Genomic DNA, 19,182 nt, shown 5'->3' with positions numbered 1-19,182 from the left:
ATTTTACAAGCATTTTACATGTGTTTTAGGCATGCTACCATTGCACTCTATACTGTAGAACACATGTTTTGATTAAAACCCATCAAAGATGCAGCATGTAAGATTTTTTTAGCACACTATGCCTAAACTCACATTAAATGTACAGGTGTGAACGGAGCCTAAGGCTGGCCATACATTATACAATTATCTGCAGATTTTCTGCCCAATTTCCTTTAGATTTACCTTCAACTATGTAGTGCAAGGGCCTGCCTAATTGGATACAACTGAAAGTGTTGTTTAGGTTTGTCCTCCTATTATATGGTTTTTGGTAAATCTAAACCAAAAATCTGCAGATAATTGTATAATGTATGGCCAGCCTAAATGTTTGTGGTGTTATTTCAGTGTGAAGGGAACATGGTAGCAGCAGTTAACGGCCTGTGCCCATGCCAAAAGCTGTTATTGCTCTGATTAGGTTTTTTCTGCTATCTTGTCAGAGTAAATGTTTAGGATTTCCTTCTCAGTGATTAGATTCCTGCAAACTCTCATATTTCACTGACTAATGAAGGAAGCTCAGATCTGCTTGCATACCACAAATCCATCCACCAAAAGACCGACAAGTTATCTGATATATTACTTGCCTAAGATTCATCAGATCTTTCTGGTCTCTGATAAACCTTGACTTGAGTGTACTCTGAATTTGACACAGTTTCCGATACTAGTTTCAAGGTGTCCAGCCATCCACTTTATTTTAGGAATTGTTTTTGCCCTGAACCCTTTGGCCACTATAAAGCTCTGTAAAGGCATAATTACAATGCATTCAAAAAGTATTCAGACTCCCTTCACTTTTTCAATTTTGGCATGCTGCAACCTGATACTATAGTTGTTTAAATTCATTTTTTTCTCATTAATCTGCATTTAGTGTCCAATAATGACAAAATGAACACAGAATTTTAGAAATGTCTGTGAATTTATTAAAAAGAAAAAACTGAAATATCACATGTACTTACGTATTCAGACCCTTTACTCTGTACTTTGTTGAAGCACCTTTGACAACAATTACAGTCTGGAGTCTTTCTGGGTATGAGGAGACAAGCTTTGCATACCTGGATATAGGGAATTTTCTGCATTCTTCTTTCTAAATCCTTTCAAACTCAGTCAGGTTGGATGAGGACTATCGGTGGACAGCCATTTTCAGGTCGCTCCAGAGATGTTAAATAGCGTTCAAGTCAGGGCTCTGGCTGGGCCACTCTAGGACATTTACAGAGTTGTCCCTAAGCCACTCCTGTGTTGTCTTGGCTGTGTGCCTAGAATTGTCATGTTGGAAGGTGAACCTTTGGCCCAGTCTGGGGTTCTGAGCGCTGTGGATTTCATTGAGGATATCTCTGTACTTTTCTCCATTCAGCTTTCCCTCAAACCTGACCAGTCTCCCAGCCCCTTCTGCTGAATAACACCCCCACAGCATGATGCTGTCACCTCCACTCACTGTTAGGATCGTATTGGGCAAGTGATAAGCACGGCAAGCAGTTTGATCTTGGTTTCATCAGACAAGAGAATATTTTTCTTCACAGTCTGAGAGGTGCTTTTTTGCAAACTCCAAGTGTACTTTCATGTGTTTTGCACTGAAGAGAGGTTTCCATCTAGCCACTCTACCATAAAGTCAACATCACTGGAGGACTGCAGTGATGGTTGTACTTCTGGAATTTTGTCCCATCTCTACACAGGCTCTCTAGAGCTCAGTCAGTGACCACTGGGTTCTTGGTCACCTTTCTTACTGAGGCCCTTCTCCCCAATTGCTCAGTTTGGCTGGGCGACCAGCTATTGGAAAAGTCCTGGTTATGCCAAACTTCTTCCATTTGAGAATTTTGGATGCCACTATGCTCTTGGGAACCTTCAGTGCAGCATACATTTTTCTAGTCTTTTTCCAGATCTGTGCCTTGCAATAATCCTGTCTCGGAGCTCTGCAGGCATTTCCTTTTGACCTCACAGCTTTTCCTCTGATACAGTATGCATTGTCAGCTGTGAGGTCTTTTATAACGAGGTGTGTGCTCTTCTAAATCATGTCCAATCAATTTAATTTATAGCAGGTGGACTCCAATCAATGTGTAGAAACATCTCAGCAATGATCAAGAGAAAATTGAAGGCACCTGAGCTAAATTTCAAGTGTTGTTGCAAAGTGTCTGAATACTTATGCCAATGTGATATTTCAGTTTTTTCTTTTTCATACATTTGCAAACATTTCTTAAATTCTGTTTTCACTTCGTCATTATGGGATACTGAGTATAGATTAATGAGACAAAAATTAATTGAAACAATTGTATCAGGCCGCAACATAACAAAACTGAAAAAATTGAAGGGGGTCTTAATAATTTATGAATGCACTGCAAACATCTTGGGAAAAAAGTAGGTGTGGTCTTATTGTTTTCTTTCACAGCTAAACATTCGGGGGTGGTAATTTTTAAAATTACATTTTGTTTTATCATGTAAGGCCTTCCTTGCATAACTAGACATAGCTGACCTCCTTTAAATGTAATAAAAAACCACTGCATTCTCTTATAGCTTTATTTCACAATAAGTACAACAGTTTCTATATGTACTTAAACATGTTTACGTGGATGAACAGTATGATTAACGGTTTGTTACAGTGTAGCCCAAATGTTTATAAGCCAAAGTATCTATCTGTACCAAAGTATCAAAATGCAATATACAGTCTAGTGGTGTTTCAGTTAAAAACAATCTTAATCATACAGTACAGGACACGGGCAATTTATTGATGCACCCTGGGTTATAGTCTTTTAACTTCAAGTGACTAGACACTTGCAAGTTTTTGAGGACATGCCCCCCCACCTCTCCTCCATATTGCCATACTGCTATAGACATAAAAAGGTTTACAAAAAGTTGCCAACCAATCCCTTTTAATAAACGGTAAGAATATGCATTTTGACCCTCCCAAAAATCTTTGCTGAACTCTATCCAGTGGAAAAAGCATTTGCAAAACAGTGGGTTGCTTCTGTGGTTGATCCAGCCATATCTGTTCTAAACAAACAATTCACTGTACCTATTGAATATGTTTTGCATTTTTAATATTCTGCTGACCAGAAATTTGAGACGCTCCTAAAAGTTGTCTTTTACCTGGCAGTCCCAGCCCTGCAACTAGCTCTTGCTGCTATTTTTATATGTCAAACTGCAACTACCTAGACTTGGACAATGAATAACCAACATAATCCTGTCTTTCAGGATGGTGCTATTGCAGAAAACTGCCTTCTGCTTTTTTTCTCTGTAGATGCCCTAGGATACATCTTAGGACAAATAGCCATAATGGCTCTAATCTCCATTCATATACGCAGAATCCTATGGCTAAAAGCTTGGACAGCAGAAGCTGCCTGTGCGAGGCAGTGATAATCAAAATAATTTCCCTGTGCCCGTGGTCTACCACCCAACCCCTCAACTGAACACACAATATCTCCCCAGATATTAATCAGTTCTTGCCAAAACATTTGCCTGTTAAAGGTGCCTCACATGCATGTCTTTTCAAGGAAGGCATCTGTTTGGTTATGGTACTCGACCAATTCATCAAAAAGGCCACATGTGGGAACATTTTACATCCTCAAGGGAAGGTGACGTAGTACACCCCAACCCCTTCCCTTCCCCCATGAGCTCCTAGCTTCTCAAAATATATTATAGAGTACATTCACACTCAAACCAGGCTTCAACTTGAGGAGCTTCAACCCTTTCTTTTGGCACAAGGCTTACCCCACAAAGGCCACCAAGCCCTCTTAATAATGAAGGGGCATCCTCACTCTTAAGGGTGTTGCAGACCTTTGGGTTCAGTTTGTGGATTCAGAATGGTACAAGATAGAGATAAAACTCTGCGTCACTGCTCTCTTCTTTTAAATCAACCAAAGAGCATCAGATTTGCAAAAGCCCTAAACCACCCTTTGTCCCAGGGAGCTGCTCTACGAATATACAAGACAGGTTTACGGGATTCTACTCATACTTGTTCATAATACCAAAGCTCAACAGAGGTATCTTTCCTATTCTAAATTTATAATCCCTAACAAATTCCTTCACATTCCAAAATTTTGTATGGAATCTGCAAGGTCAGTAATTGCCTCTCTGAGAAAAGGGGAATGCATTGCATTTGCATGTTTCCATTTACCCACCTCATCAGCAATTTTTATGCTTTTCAGTGGCAGGTAACCACTTTCAATTTGTATTGCCCTTAAGCCTGTCCTCTGCTCCCAGGGTATTCACAATGGTTTTAGCACTCCTGCTCCCCCTTCTCAGAACTCTGGGCATCCAGGTGACAGGCTATCTAGACTACCTAATCCAGAAGGATTCATCTCCTTTACAACTCTCAGTAAATGTTTAAAAGATAGTTCAGCTGCTTCAGATCTTTGGCTGGGTGATGAATGTCAAAAAATATGCTCCCTAGCCTTCCCTGCACCTGAAATACTTCGGTCTGATTCTGGATACATGCCATGCACAGGTATTTCTTCCAAAAACAAAGTTCTTTCTCCAAGAGCTCATGCTCAGCAACTGAGATCCAAAAGAGATTTGCCTTGAGAGTTATTTGTCTATTGATGGCCTTTTTCGTGGCAGTACCTTTCACCCATTTCCATTCAAGAAAGTCCTTGTCCTGGTGAATCCCTACTTCAACTCAAAGATTGGGAAAATCTTTCCTTTCCTACAATATGAAAGTTCTTACAACAGATACAAGTTTGTCAGGTGCCTTCCAATCCTTGACAGTTCAGGGAACATGGTCAAGAGAAGAGGCCAGACTTCCCATCAACATTTTGGAGCTCAGAGCTATCAGGCTGTTCCTCCAGCACTAGACTCCCCCCTTCTGAAGAGACACCCAAATTAGGTGCAGTCAGAGAATGCCACCACAATGTCTTATATCAACCACCAAGGGGACACGAATAGCCTTGCTGCCTAAAAGGAAGCCAGATTCTTATTGTCCAGGGATTTCTGCAGTCCACACCTAGGAGAGGAAACCTGGCAAGTGGATTATCTCAGCTGTCACTGGTTGAACCAGGGAGAATGGTTTCTTCATGCATATGTGTTCAATCTGATATGCCAAAAATTAAGGACTCCGGATATTGATTTCCAAACCTCCATATACAACAACAAACTACCTACATTTGTATCCAGAACCAGGGATCATCTATCTCTGGCCTCTGATTATGTAGCTATTCCCAGGGAGTGACCTGGGAGGATACGGAGCCAGAGAGGGAATCATGGGCTTTTTCTACTGGTGCGAGAGAACGGGCTCTACTGTACTAAATGGGTCATACAATGCTTGAGGAATTTGGAAAGACCTGTCCTACTGTAGGGTTTTAAAAAAAAAAAAAAAAAGTAAAAACTGTTTTGTTGCTAATGTTTGAAGTGTTGCACGCATTTGTACCAATGGTGTAATGTACTGTATTTTGTATAGTGGTTGTATTTGTATTGTGTGTGTATGTGTGCACAATATTTTCTCTGTAAAAAGTATTTAATTTAAAAATGTTTTCTAGGTTTCTAGGCAACTCCATAATTATAACTTTGATGCAAGTGAGCTTTTAATAAATTTTAATCTGTAACATTTTTGGATTTGTGTAGACTGTTATTGATTTGTGGAACTGACATTGTAATTTTATTTTTCTAAATATTTCATTATATTCCTTCTATCACAGGGGATCAAGTAGCCAAGTATTCGGAGTTATCCTACACAGCGCCTCTTCGGGATGTTGCCTTTCATCCTCATGAACATATGGTTGCATTTTGTGCCTTTGGACTAAACCAGCCTATTCTTTTTTATATTTATGATTACAAAGGTAAGTATTAATTCAAAGTAATGCCAAGGCCAGCCCTTATTAAAAACAGAATGTATTCAGAAAGTTGTATCTAGAGGAAAAAAATTACTAAAAGAATTAATGAAAGCTTACCAGACCAGAGATCTGTCTGTGTGTAATGAGAGCATGTTTTTCTTTCCATCAACGAAAGACAAATGGGGAAAAAAGAGAAAAAAAATTGTCTAACAAATTATGCACTGATTTGCATGTTCATGAGGGATATAGGTATTTGATCCCCTTCACAAAACATGACTTAGTACTTGGTGGCAAATCCCTTATTGGAAATCAGAGGTCAGACGTTTCCTGTAGGTAGCCACCAGGTTTGCACACATCTCAGGAGGGATTTTGGCCCACTCCTCTTGACAGATCCTCTCCAAGTCTTTAAGGTTTGGTGGCTGATGTTTGGCAACTTGAACTTTCAGCTCCTTCTACAGATTTTCTATCGGATTAAGGTCTGGAGACTGCCTAGGCCACTCCAGGACCTTAATGTGCTTCTTCTTGAGCCACTCCTTTGTTGCCTTGGCCATGTGTTTTGGGTCATTGTCATGCTGGAACACCCATCCACGACCCATTTTCAATGCCCTGGCTGAGGGAAGAAGGTTTTCACCCAAGATTTGACGGTACATTGCCCCGTACTTCGTCCCTTTTGATGCGGTGCAGTTGTCCTGTCCCCTTAGCAGAAAAACACCCCCAAAGCAGAATGTTTCCACCACCATGTTTGACAGTTGGGATGGTGTTCTTTGGGTCATAGGTAGCATTTCTCCTCCTCCAAACAAAGCGAGTTGAGTTGATGCCAAAGAGTTCGATTTTGGTCTCATCTGACCACAACACTTTCAAACAGTCCTCTGCATCATTCAGATGTTCAGTGGCAAACTTCAGATGGGCCTGGACATGTGCTTTCATGAGCAGAGGGACCTTGGGAGGACTGCAGGATTTCAATCCTTGTCGGCGTAGTGTGTTACCAATTGTTTTCTTGGTGACTGTGGTCCCATCTGCCTGGAGATCATTGACAAGATCCTCACGTGTAGTTCTGGGATGATTCCTCACTGTTCTCATGATCATTGACACTCCACGAGGTGAGATCTTTCATGGTGCACTAGACCTAGGGAGACTGACAGTTGTTTTGTGTTTCTTCCATTTGCGAATTATTGCACCAACTGTTGTCACCTTCTCACCAAGCTGCTTTTCGATAGTTTGGTAGCCCAGTCCAGCCTTGTGTAGGTCTACAATCTTGTCCCTGACATCCTTGGACAGCTCTTTTGTCTTTGCCATGGTGGAGAGTTTGGAATCTAATTGATTGATTGCTCCTGTGGACAGGTGCCTTTTATACAGGTAACAAAATGAGATTAGCAGCACTCCCTTTAAGAGACTGCTTCTAATCTCAGCTTGTTACCTGTATGAAAGACACCTGGTAGACAGAAATCCTGCTGAATGATAGGAGATCAAATACTTATTTGCCTCATGAGCATGCAAATAAGTGCAAATGCATTTCTTTTGAATTTTGTGTTGCTATTCTGTCTCTCAGTGTTACAATACACCTACCATTCAATTTTTAGACTGATCATTTCTTTGCGAGTGGGCAAACATTCAAAATCAGCAGGGGATCAAATACTTATTTCCTTCACTGTACAAACTGCTCAAAACAATTTAAAGAAACAATTTTTAGTCAGTATAGCTTCAATTAACCTCCTGGGATATAGATCTGGTCATTTAAGTAGCAGAGGGGGTTGTTAATCAGTTTCAGCTGCTTTGGTGTTAATGAAATTAAGAACAGGTGCACTAGATGGGAAACAATGAGACGACCCCCAAAACAGGAATGGTTTACAAGTGGAGGCCACTGACATTTTTTTCCCTACTCCTCTTTTCTGACTGTTTTCACTAGTTTTGCATTTGGCTACGGTCAGTGTCACTACTGATAGCATAAAGCAATACCTGGACCCTACAGAGGTTGCACAGCTGAAACTGATTAACAACCCCCTCTACTACTTAACTGACCAGATCAATATTCCAGGAGTTTAATTGACTTGATGCTATACTCTGATTAAAAAGTGTTCCTTTCATTTTTTTTAGCTACAGTTGGATTGGTAAGTAGATGTCTCTGCCCTTCCATCTTTGAAAGCGATGTGGGGCGTGGATACTCCCTGGGGTGGTTGGTCCCTACAGCGTTCTTCTCCCCCCCCCCCCTACAGACCTGGGCTCTTGTCACCCCCCCCCCCCTGCTGTGGACAGTGGGTGTTAGGGGTTCTTTTTTGTGTCGGGTAGCCCTCCCTGTGTCACTGTATAGCCAGGTGGCCACCTGGTCTTGGCCAGAGGAAGTCCACCGGTGCCTTGGGTACTTTTTGCATTTATCTACTGTCCCCCTACCTCCAAATCTACCCCGGGCCAGTACGGTACAGTAAAAGCCATTGGGTCATGTGGTAAGGGCCTTCGTGCTGGTACTTGGGGTATGTCTCTGCTGCCATCTGCTCTGCAGGAAAGGGTATGTTCTGGGCTCCCTTGCTAGCCAGAAGTTGGTATCCCACCCCCTGCGAGTGTACCTACTGCGCTGTCGGGCTGCCTGCAAACTGTAGGCTGGGGCTTCATGGCCTGCTAAAGTGGGAGGACTCTGCCGCCATTTTGTCTCTGGGCACTCATCCTTCCTAGCAGACACTTCCGTGCCATTAAACTGGAGGCAGATCAGTTTAGTCCTGGCCCTCTCCCTGATGGGCGGAACTGTAGAGGGTGGATGTTCAGTGTGCGGTTCCTTTGCACTGTAGCACCACCATGTTTACTAGGGAAGTTCCCACTTACTTTCCTCCTAGCAGCTGCCTGGGTGTGTGGCTGCTGGCTCTGACTCCCTTATCCTGTGGAGCGGAGCTGGACTGACTGTTCTCGGGGAGGCTGAGTGTGACGTGGCTGCTGGTTCTAATTCTGGCCAGGTCTGCTAAATGTGTCTCTGGTGGCTCAACAAGAAGCTCATGGCTTTAAGGTTCAAATCCAGGCCCTGACAGCTACAGGGGTTCCCTTTTACCCCAAATTAAAAAAAAAAGACACAAGCAGTGGGCTCTTTGGCCTGTGGAGTAGGTGAACACCACCTTCCACAGCAGATTGCATGTTTGGGCCCTACATTGGTCTACGGTCTGCACTGGTGGGAAACTTTTGGTGCCTGAACGGGGCTTTGGCTGTTGAATGCAGGAAGGAGGAGGCCTCACCTGTTGTCGTTCCCTGCAGGAGTAGTCTCTGGTGGCCATCCCACTCCAGGTACTGCCGCATGCTTTCCTGTTGGTAGTCCTCTGGCACTGCTGCTAGGGCTTTTCCCTTGGACCTATGAGTTAGCTTTTACCTCTGCTTGCCTGGAGATATGTTTATCTCCATGGCCATGCTGCTCCCTTGGAGCTACTGAGTGTATTTCGGTACATGATCCCTTTGCAGAGTTCTTTTTTTTAAAGGTGGGTCTCTCCTCCTGTGGTGGATTCTGTGCCACCAATCGATCCATAGCACTCATGTTGCTGGTGGAGGAGTCTTTGCCTTTCAAGGTCCTGGCAGAGCATGTGTGGAAGCTTTCATTCTCACCTACACGGTGCTGCTGCTGGTGTTAGCCACAGTTCTGGTGTCCCCGGCACTAGAAAAAGGTGTTCGTGTTACGACAGGTCTGCCTGAGGGAAGTGCCCTTGGTGCCTGTGACCTGGTGGACCAGTTGGCCTAGGAATAAAGTACGTTTGTGACTTGTCCTGTGATGCTGATCTGCTTCTCTCCAGAGTTGCCATTTCACTGGCCAACATTGTCAGGATCCTGTGGGGCAAGAGTTTCTTCCTCCCTCAGGTCGTTAAGGGTAAGGAACCGCATTGGGAGCACAACAGCGCTGTTTTCGTGCCTCTGGGTCCTTGCACAAGGGTTGCTATCCCTTCCTTCAAGACTTCCATGGCGGTGTCAAGCACGGATGGCTCCTCACACCCTCCAGGCCTGCGTATATATCCTCCTCAGCGCGTAGGTCTGCCCCCACCCACACCCTGGGTGAGGGGTCGCCTTCGCTAGTTTCCGGGCCATGAATCTCCCTTGTCTCTGAACAGTGGGTCCATGAAATTATTTATCGGACTGAAAAACATATTTTGTTTCTTTACACCTAGTAGGTGTTTTTCCTCCATTCTACAGTTTTTGCTGTGGGCTGCATAGGGGGCTGTGCAGGACATGCTCCTTCAAGGAGTGTTGTTCTGGTCCCTAAGTCAGAGAGTTCCGGGGTCTTTACTTCATGCCCAATCCTGGATCTCACAGCTCATACTGCATTGGCGTGAGTCCCCAAGTTGTAATGTAATCCATTCACTCGGTGGTGGCTGTCCTTCACCAAGGGCATTTTCTGGCTTCCATAAACATCAAGTGTGCTTACTTACAGTTAGGCCCATATATATTTGGACAAAGGCACAATTTTAGTTTTTTCAGGTATTTCCAAAACATATTCAAGCTATAGTTCTGTAATGGATATGAGCTGAAAATGCACACTCTGGTTTAATTTGAGGGTATGTAAATCCAAATTGGAGGAAGGGTTTAGAAAGTACAGCTCTTAAGAGTAGCCACCTCCCCTTTTTCAAAGGACCAAAGGTAATTGGAGAGTTGAATATAATCATAAATAAAATGTTCATTTGTAATATTTTGTTGAGAATCCTTTACTGGCAATGACTGCCTGAAGTCTGGAACCCATGGACATTACCAAAGACTGGGTTTCCTCCTTTCTGATGCTTTGCCAGGCTCTAACTGCAGCTGTTTTCAGTTGTTCTTTGTTTGTGGTTCTCTCTATCTTTTAGTTTGGCCTTCAGCAAGTGAAATCCATGCTCAGTTGGGTTGAGATCAGGTGATTGACTCGGCCATTGCAGAATATTACACTTCTTTTCCTTCAAAAGCTCCTGGGCTGCTTTTGCAGTGTGTTTTGGATCATTGTCCATCTGTACTGTGAAGCGCCGTCCAATCACCTTTGCTTCCTTTGGCTGAATCTGGGCTGACAGTATATCTGTAAACACTGCAGAATTCATCTGGCTGCTTCTGTCTTCTGTCACATCATCAATAAACACCAATGACCCAGTGCCACTGGAAGCCATGCATGCCCATGCCATCACACTGTCTCCACCATGTTTTACAAATGACATTGTATGCTTTGGATCATGAGCTGTTCCAAGGCTTCTCCACACTTTTTTCTTCCCATCATTCTGGTACAGATTAATCTTAGTTTCATCCATCTAAAGAATGCTTTTCCAGAACTGGTCTGGCTTTTTAGATGTTTTTGGCAAAGTTTAATCTGGCTTTTCTATTCTTCAGGCTAATGAATGGTTTGCACCTTGTGGTGAACCCTCTGTATTTGCTCTCTTGAAGTCTTCTCCTGATTGTAGACTTTGACAATGATACGCCCACCTCCTGGAGAGTGTCCTTCACTTTCCTGGATGTTGTGAATGGGGTTTTCTCCTTGCGTCTTCCAGGACAGCCCCCCTTGAGACGTAGAGCTCCTCCCCCCGGGTAAGGAAACACGCCATCCCCCGCACCTTTAAAAGGCGGACCTCCAGGCCTCCATCCCTAGTTTTTATTGTTTCCTGATCCGGAAGGAACATGTTTTGGAACCTTAGGGGGGTCTCTGCACTCTCTGGGGACAGTCCTGGAAGAGTGTGGGTCCAGAGGTTCACTTACCTCTTCTCCCTGCGCGCCTTCCACGGTGAGTGGGGCTGGAGCGCGTGGAAGCCTTCGTACCCAGGCGGGGGACTGGCGATGGCGTCGCAGGGGAGCGGGGGTGTCCGGCGGTTAGTTGGGGCATCTGCTCCCTTTAGGCCTGTCGTGCTTCTATCCCCAAGGTGTTCGGCACAGGCGTGCAGAGCACTGGGCGGAAGGGGAACGGGCGGGACTTCTGGGAGGGGCGGGGCGTTCTACAGGCCAGAAGTCTGACGCGACTTCCGGTGGACGAGGCCTTGCGTTTCAGCTGGGCCCTGCGCTCCACGGACCGGAAGTTAGGGAACTTCCGGGGGCAGGGCCCTACGCTCCAGGAACCGGAAGTCCGGCACAGTGATGTCATCGTCGGGCACCGGAGACGCAGGTTCCAGTCTCCACAAGACAGAAGAAAAGGTGCAGGCTTCCACTGGGACGGTCGGTGGAGCGTGAAGACCAGCAGAGGCTGTGACCACGCCAGACGGAACAGTATGGAAGCTGGCCCATCGCAAGCAGATCCTGGTTCCAGCACCGGCTACTCTCAGGTAGTCCCCTTTTAGCTGACTCCTGGGAAGTGGGTTGAGGGTTCCCCCAGTCTCTGTGGGCAGGTGATGGGGGGGCACACTGCAGGTTCCCCCTAGCACTGGTGTGTAGCGGGGGTTGGGGAGCTGAGGGTCCATATGATTTTTTTCTCTTTGCCTTTAAGTTAAGACCAAGGACAGGACCCTGGTACAGGCCCCAAAGAGAAAATGTGCAGTTTGCGCAGCTAAGTTGGGATCTGCGTGTGAAAAACCCCTGTGCAGCAGCTGCATTGATAGTTTCGTTAAGGATGAGTCCTTCACGGCCTGCTACAAAGTGTTGTCCTCCATTAAGAATGACATGACGGTGACGTTTCAGTCCTTTAGGTCCCTGTTTTGAGAGGATGCAGACTCCACTAGGGCTTGGGGCGCAGTCGGCCACAGCTGTAGGGACAACTAGGCAGGAAGACCCAGAGGAGGAGGACCCTTGATCCCTTGCCTCCTCTCAAGCAGGTTCTGGTTCGGAGGCCGAGAACGAGGAGAGCGCTGCTTCTAGACGCTCTAGATATAAGTTGGCCCTAGAGGATGTGAAGGATCTCCTAAAGGCTATTTATGAAACTTTGGAGATTGAAGAGGAGGAAGTGTCCTTATCCAAGCATGACCTCATGTACCAGGGACTTCATGCTAAAATGACCAGAGTTTTCCCAGTGCATAGTTCTTTGATTGATACCATCAAGCAGGAAGGGGAAAATCCAGAAAAGAAACCCTTCTTTTCAGGGGCTTTGAAAAGGTTTCCATTTGACGAGGATGCGTCGCAGCCTTGGAACAAGGTTCCAAGATTGGAAGCTCCCTTATCTAGAATTTCAAAGAGAATGGATCTGGCTTTCGAGGACATGGGGGCCTTAAGGGACCCAATGGACAAGAGAGCGGATGTTTTGCTACATAGGGCATGGGAGTCTTCTTCAGTTAGGCTTAAACCAGCCCTTTCCGCGACCTGTGTGGCCAGAAATTTAGAATGCTGGCTTACCCAGTTACAGAACCATCTGGCGGCGGGAACTTCAAGGCAGCAGATTTTAAAATCTCTGCCTTTACTGTTTAAAGTGGCTGGGTTTTTGGCAGATGCCTTGGCGGAATCGGTTAAACTGGCTGCAAGATCTTCGGCCTTAGTTAATTCAGCCAGGTGGGCCTTATGGTTAAAATCCTGGGCAGGGGACTCAGCGTCTAAATTATGCCTTTGCGCTTTGCCTTTTTTAGGGGATAATCTTTTTGGCCCTGGTTTGGAGGAGGCTCTCGAACGTACGGCCGATAAAAAGAAAGCCTTTCCGGAAGGTAAAAAAGGATTTCCTAGGAAAAACTTTCGCCCTAAAACCCGGATGCTACAAGGTAGAGAAAGTCAGTGCAAGAAGCATTGGACAGGACATAAGAACAGGGGGAAAGGGGGGATTTTATTCAATCCTCCTCAAGGCCCCTCCAAGTCACAATGACTTAAGCGTCCCGGTGGGGGGAAGGTTGGGGTTTTTTCTCCCTCAGTGGGCGTCTATCTCCCCGAACCCCTACATTTTGGACTTGATTCAGAAAGGTTACAAGCTGGAGTTTGATGCCTGTCCTCCAAGCAGTTTTTTAGTCACCAACCTTCCCAAAGACCGGGTGAAGGCTCAGACTCTATGCGGTCTGATTGGGGATCTAGTAGACCAGCAGGTACTAGTTCAGGTTCCCCAGAGCGAGCTGGGTTTGGGGTATTATTCCCAAGTTTTTGTCGTGGGAAAGCCCTCGGGCAGGTTCCAGCTAATTTTGAATCTGCGGCCTCTGAATCAGGCCCTGAAATACAAACATTTCAGGATGGAGTCAATTATTCTGTAAGGAATATCCTTTTTCAGGATTGTTTTATGGCCACACTAGATCTAAGGGACACATATTTTCACATTCCCATTCATCAGGCAAGCCAGAGATACCTAAGGATAGCGATAAGAATGGGTTCACAGGTCTTCCACTGGCAGTGTCAGGCCTTGCCCTTCTGGCTAGCGTTGGCACCAAGAACTTTTACCAAGGTATTGGCAGAGGCCTTAGTTCCCCTGAGAATGAAGTCTATCACAATTGTTCCTTATTTAGACGATCTTCTTTTTGTGGCCAAATCTTATCAACAATTGGCTGAGGAGCTGCTGGTGGCTCAGAATCTCCTTCAGGGTCTAGGTTGACTCATCAACAGCGAGAAGTCAGCGTTTACACCCTCCCAGAGGGTAGTGTACCTGGGATACGAGATTTCGTCTCTAGAGAGGAAGATCTTTCTTCCTCGGGAGAAGGTCATAAAGTTGGACCAGACGCTAGCAAAGTTACAGGGCAACCTGTCAGTGTCGGTGAGAAAAGTCACAAGAGTGGTAGGTCTGATGACATCTTGTTTCCCGGCGGTTCCATGGACAAGACTCCACCAAAGACAACTTCAAGCTTTCCTGCTGAGAGTATGGGATGCGGACAGCTCTACACTGGGGCAGGCGGTCCAGCTCTCGTCCAAAGTCTCTTTGGTGGTGGCGAAAGGAAGCAAATTTGACCAAGGGTCTAGAGTGGAGTCAGCTAGCTCCACTCATTATGACAACGGATGCCAGCAGTTATGGTTGGGGAGCCCATCTAGAGGAGATGACAGCTCAGGGAGAGTGCTCTCAAGCGGATTCTTTAAGGTCTTCAAATCAGAGGGAGCTGATGGCAGTTCAGAAGGCATTGGAGGCCTTCAGAACAAGATTTGAGAACCATCACTTGCAGATTTGGTCGGACAACATAGCGACAGTGGCCTACATAAACAAGCAGGGAGGTACACGGAGCCCTTCTCTTCAGAAAATTGCAGGCGGGATTCTGGCCTGGGCAGAGCAGAATCTGCTGTCAGCTTCTGCTGTTCATTTAAAGGGATCACAAAACTCCCTAGCGGACTTCCTGAGTCGACGACCAGTCAGTCACGATGATTGGTCTCTCAACCAGGAAGTCTTTCAGGAGATGGTTTGCAGATGGGGGTTCCGGAGATAGATCTTTTTGCGTCCCAGAACAGAAAAGTCAGTCAGTTTTTTTCCCTGAATCCGCGAGAGCAGTGTCAAGGTCCTACCTTTTCCCTGAGGTTTTGTTACTCCATGTGCTGGTGTCCATCTTGGATTCTGCTGTGCATGGTGGGAATCCTTTTATGCCTTCAGGTCTCTGAGGTCCATCCCCCAGAGGGGTGTGGCTGATGACATATAAGCCTGTGGCCCGCACATGCTCTTTGCACTTGTGTCTTGTGTCTTTGTCTTCCTACAGCTCTGTGTATACGCTCGTGACTCTTCTGGTATTCTGACTCGGCTTGTGATTAAGACCATTCTCTGTGTTTTCCTTCGATCTGACCTTCCGTTGCTGAACCCGGCCCGTGACCTGTGATTCTCTGTCTACTGTTCTGTACCGTTTTGTCCCGTTGTTGTCGACCCAGCTTGCCTGACTACGCTATTGTCATTCTCACCAGCTATACGCCATTGGCGGCGGCCATTACCACAGCCAGGGTGTCTCGGGGGCCGCGACCTGGTTCCTGGCTGCGTCAAGTCCATCCCCACCATCAGGGGCCCTGGTGAAGGGCAGCCTGGGACTTAGACTCCGCGCCCTGAGGGACTTCGGTCTGTTGGTGGTGGTTGTCGTCAGCCAGTGCGTTACCCTGCCACTAGGCCTACCTGTCCATTCCACAGCCCCGCCCTGACATTACACAAGTGCCATGAACCCTGACGGTGCAGGTACACCTTCGCTTCCAATGTTGGTCGCCAGACTGGATCAACAGGATCTCCTCTTGGATCAGTTTGCTCAGGCGTTGCAAACCCTGCTTGCACGCACCGCGCACCTTACTCCTGGTGTTATTAGGCCGGTTGTCACTCCGGTGGTCGCTCCCGCTGCTGTTCCGCTTGTTGCGCCTACCGCTGCGGCACCCGCGGCGCCCAGAGGTATGACTGGTTCAGCCCCTCTTCCACAGCGCTTTGGGGGTGAGCCGAGTCAGTGTCGTGGGTTCCTCAACCAGGTGGGGATTTACTTTGAATTAATACCCCACGCTTTTCCAACTGAGAGGTCAAAGGTGGGGTTCCTAATATCGCTACTCTCAGACAAGGCCTTGGCCTGGGCGAATCCCTTATGGGAGAGGAATGACCCAGTGATTCACGAGTTTTCCGGTTTTGTCGATGCCTTCCGTAGGGTATTCGACGTACCGGCTCGCTCCGCCTTGGCTGCCAAGCTGCTCATGTCTATGCATCATTGTTCACGGACCGTTGCCGAGTACGCCATAGAGTTTCGTACCCTGGCAGCAGAGGTGGGTTGGAACAATGAGGCTCTGGTGGCTGCGTTTTCTCAGGGTCTTTCTGATGCATTGAAGGGTGAGATCGTAGCCAAGGAATTGCCTGTGGAGCTGGAGGCACTAATTTCCTTCCTGATCCTGATTGATACCAGGCTCAGGGAGAGGCCTTCACTCAAGGAACGCCTGCGGAGGCCTTCCAATCGACTGGCACCTGCGTTTTCTGTCCCACCCGTTCCTCCCTCTCCTCCCACGCCTCCTGGGGATAGCTTGTCTGGTGGTGAACCCATGCAGCTGGGGTTTGCTCGCCTTTCCGAGGGAGAGCGGGCCGCTCGGCGTCGGGAGGGTCGCTGCCTGTACTGTGGTCTTGGTGGGCACTTTCGGCAGTCCTGTCCGGTCCGTCCGGGAAACGCTCGCACCTAAGATCCTGTAGGGGACAGATCTTGGGTGGAGTCTCCTCGTCCCCGGCGTTCCGCAGAGATAAGCCACTGATCACTGTTGTCCTCTCTTGGGCGGAGGGCTCGGTGACGGCCCAGGCGTTGGTAGATTCCGGGGCCGGCGGGTTGTTTATGGACAGCTCGTTTGCTGCCCAGCACTCCATTCCCCTGCAGGCTCGAGTTACCCCATTGGTTCTCGAGGCGATAGATGGCAGGCCCCTGCAACCACCGCAGGTTACCCACGAGACTATGCCAGTTGAAGTAGCTATTGGGGCTGTTCACATGGAGTTGGCCTGTTTCCAGGTGATTTCTTCTCCGCACTATTCGGTGGTTTTGGGGTATCCCTGGCTCCAGATGCACAATCCAACCTTCAATTGGCAAACTGCCGAGATTCTCTCGTCTCCACAGTGTGGGGCCGGGTGCATCCGTGGGCCGGTTAAGGTGTTGTGTGCCTCCTCGGACTCTGCGTTGCCCACTGATTATGGGGAGTACCAGGATGTGTTTGATAAGGTACGCGCTGGTGCCTTACCTGCTCATCGTCCTTACGACTGCGCCATATCCTTTCAACCCGGTGCCACTCCTCCGCGTGGCAGGGTGTATCCTCTCTCGGTTGCGGAGAATAAGGCCATGGAGGAGTACGTTGCGGATGCGCTTTCCCGGGGGCACATTCGTAAGTCTACTTTCCCAGCAGGAGCGGGCTTTTTCTTTGTTAAGAAGAAGGGTGGTGAATTGAGGCCTTGCATCGATTATAGGGGTCTTAATCCAATCACCACTAAGAATGCCTATCCGATTCCCTTGATTACTGAGTTGTTCGACCGCCTTAAGGGGGCAACAGTCTTTACCAAACTTGACCTTAGGGCGGCGTACAACCTCGTACGGATCAAACAGGGGGATGAGTGGAAGACCGCGTTTAACACCAGAACCGGTCACTACAAATACCTGGTGATGCCCTTTGGGTTGTGTAACGCGCCCGCAGTTTTTCAGGAATTCATAAATGATGTCCTTTGTGACTTGTTGCAGCAGTGCGTTGTGGTTTACCTGGATGACATCCTGGTTTACTCTGCCTCCATGGAGTCCCATATCCAGGATGTCAAGCAGGTGCTGCAACGATTACGTGAGAACGAACTTTTTTGTAAACTTGAGAAGTGCGAATTCCATCGATCCCAAGTTGCCTTCTTAGGCTACATCATTTCTGCGGAGGGATTCTCCATGGACCCTCAGAAGGTTTCGGCGGTTCTGCAGTGGCCTCGTCCCAATGGTCTTCGGCCCATTCAGCGCTTTTTGGGTTTTGCCAACTACTATCGGAAGTTCATCAGGAACTTCTCCACGCTGGCAAAGCCTCTCTCAGACCTAACCAAAAAGGGCAGTAATGCTCACGAGTGGCCATCCGAGGCCATCGTAGCTTTCGAGGCTCTGAAATCCGCCTTCGCTTCGGCTCCGATACTGTCTCATCCCAATCCTGGATTGCCCTTCGTCCTTGAGGTTGATGCATCCGAGACGGGAGTAGGCGCTCTCCTGTCTCAACGTCGGTCGCACGATGGACCCCTACTTCCCTGTGGGTTCTACTCCAGGAAGCTTTCCTCTGCAGAGTGCAACTACCAGATTGGAGATAGGGGGTTGTTGGCAATCATTCTGGCTCTCAAGGAATGGAGGCACCTGCTCTAGGGCTCCGCGGTTCCAGTCCTCATTCTTACCGATCATAAGAACCTGACTTATCTTTCGGAGGCCAAAAGATTGACACCCCGTCAGGCCAGATGGGCCTTGTTCTTGTCGCGGTTCAACGATGTAGTCTCCTATTTGCCGGGTTCCAAGAATGTCAGGGCTGATGCATTATCGCGGCAATGCTCTGAGTTGTCCAGGGAGGATTCTGAGCCAACCTCGGTCATACCTCCGGATCAGATCCTGGCTGCCATTCGCACCAGTCTGACTTCTCCCCTTGGGGAGCAGATTTTGGCGGCTCAAACTGACGCTCCTCCCGAGAGACCGGAGGGTAGATGTTTTGTACCCGAGGGGTTGCGCACCCGTCTGCTGCGTACCTACCATAACTCCAAAACTGCCGGGCATCCGGGGAGGAACCAGTTGTCTTGGGTCGTCTCTCGGTTGTTCTGGTGGCCAACTCTCCGTGCCGACATCGCCTCTTATGTAGCGGCATGTTCGATCTGTGCCCAGAATAAATCTCCACGGCATCTTCCAATGGGTCTTGTGCAACCCATTCCCAATGGGGAGCGTCCTTGGTCACACCTGGGCATGGACTTTATTGTAGACCTCCCTGTGTCTCGGGGTTATACGGTCATCCTCATGGTCGTCGATCGTTTTTCCAAAATGTGCCATTGTATTCCACTCAGGAAATTGCCAACAGCGCAAGAACTGGCCACGGTCTTTTCCAGGGAGATTTTTCGCCTGCATGGGTTGCCCAAGGTGATTGTCTCGGACCGCGGGAGTCAGTTCGTGTCCAGATTCTGGCGCGCCTTCTG

The 19,182-nt window shown here is 47.4% G+C and overlaps 1 protein-coding gene across 1 annotated transcript in view; it reads left to right on the top strand.

The window, feature by feature from the left end:
- AHI1 (Abelson helper integration site 1) overlaps nt 1–19,182 on the top strand; it is a 435,677-nt gene that overhangs the window by 171,869 nt on the left and 244,626 nt on the right. The window contains exon 18 of the mRNA XM_089676204.1: nt 5,652–5,792. Coding sequence (XP_089532330.1) covers nt 5,652–5,792 — 141 coding nt within the window. The remainder of the gene's footprint in view (nt 1–5,651; nt 5,793–19,182) is intronic.

Source organism: Staurois parvus, unplaced genomic scaffold, assembly GCF_062004578.1.
Source record: "Staurois parvus isolate SC_StPar_1 unplaced genomic scaffold, SC_StPar_1.0 ptg000165l, whole genome shotgun sequence".
NCBI lineage: Eukaryota > Metazoa > Chordata > Amphibia > Anura > Ranidae > Staurois > Staurois parvus.
This window is presented reverse-complemented; position numbering and strand designations above follow the sequence as displayed.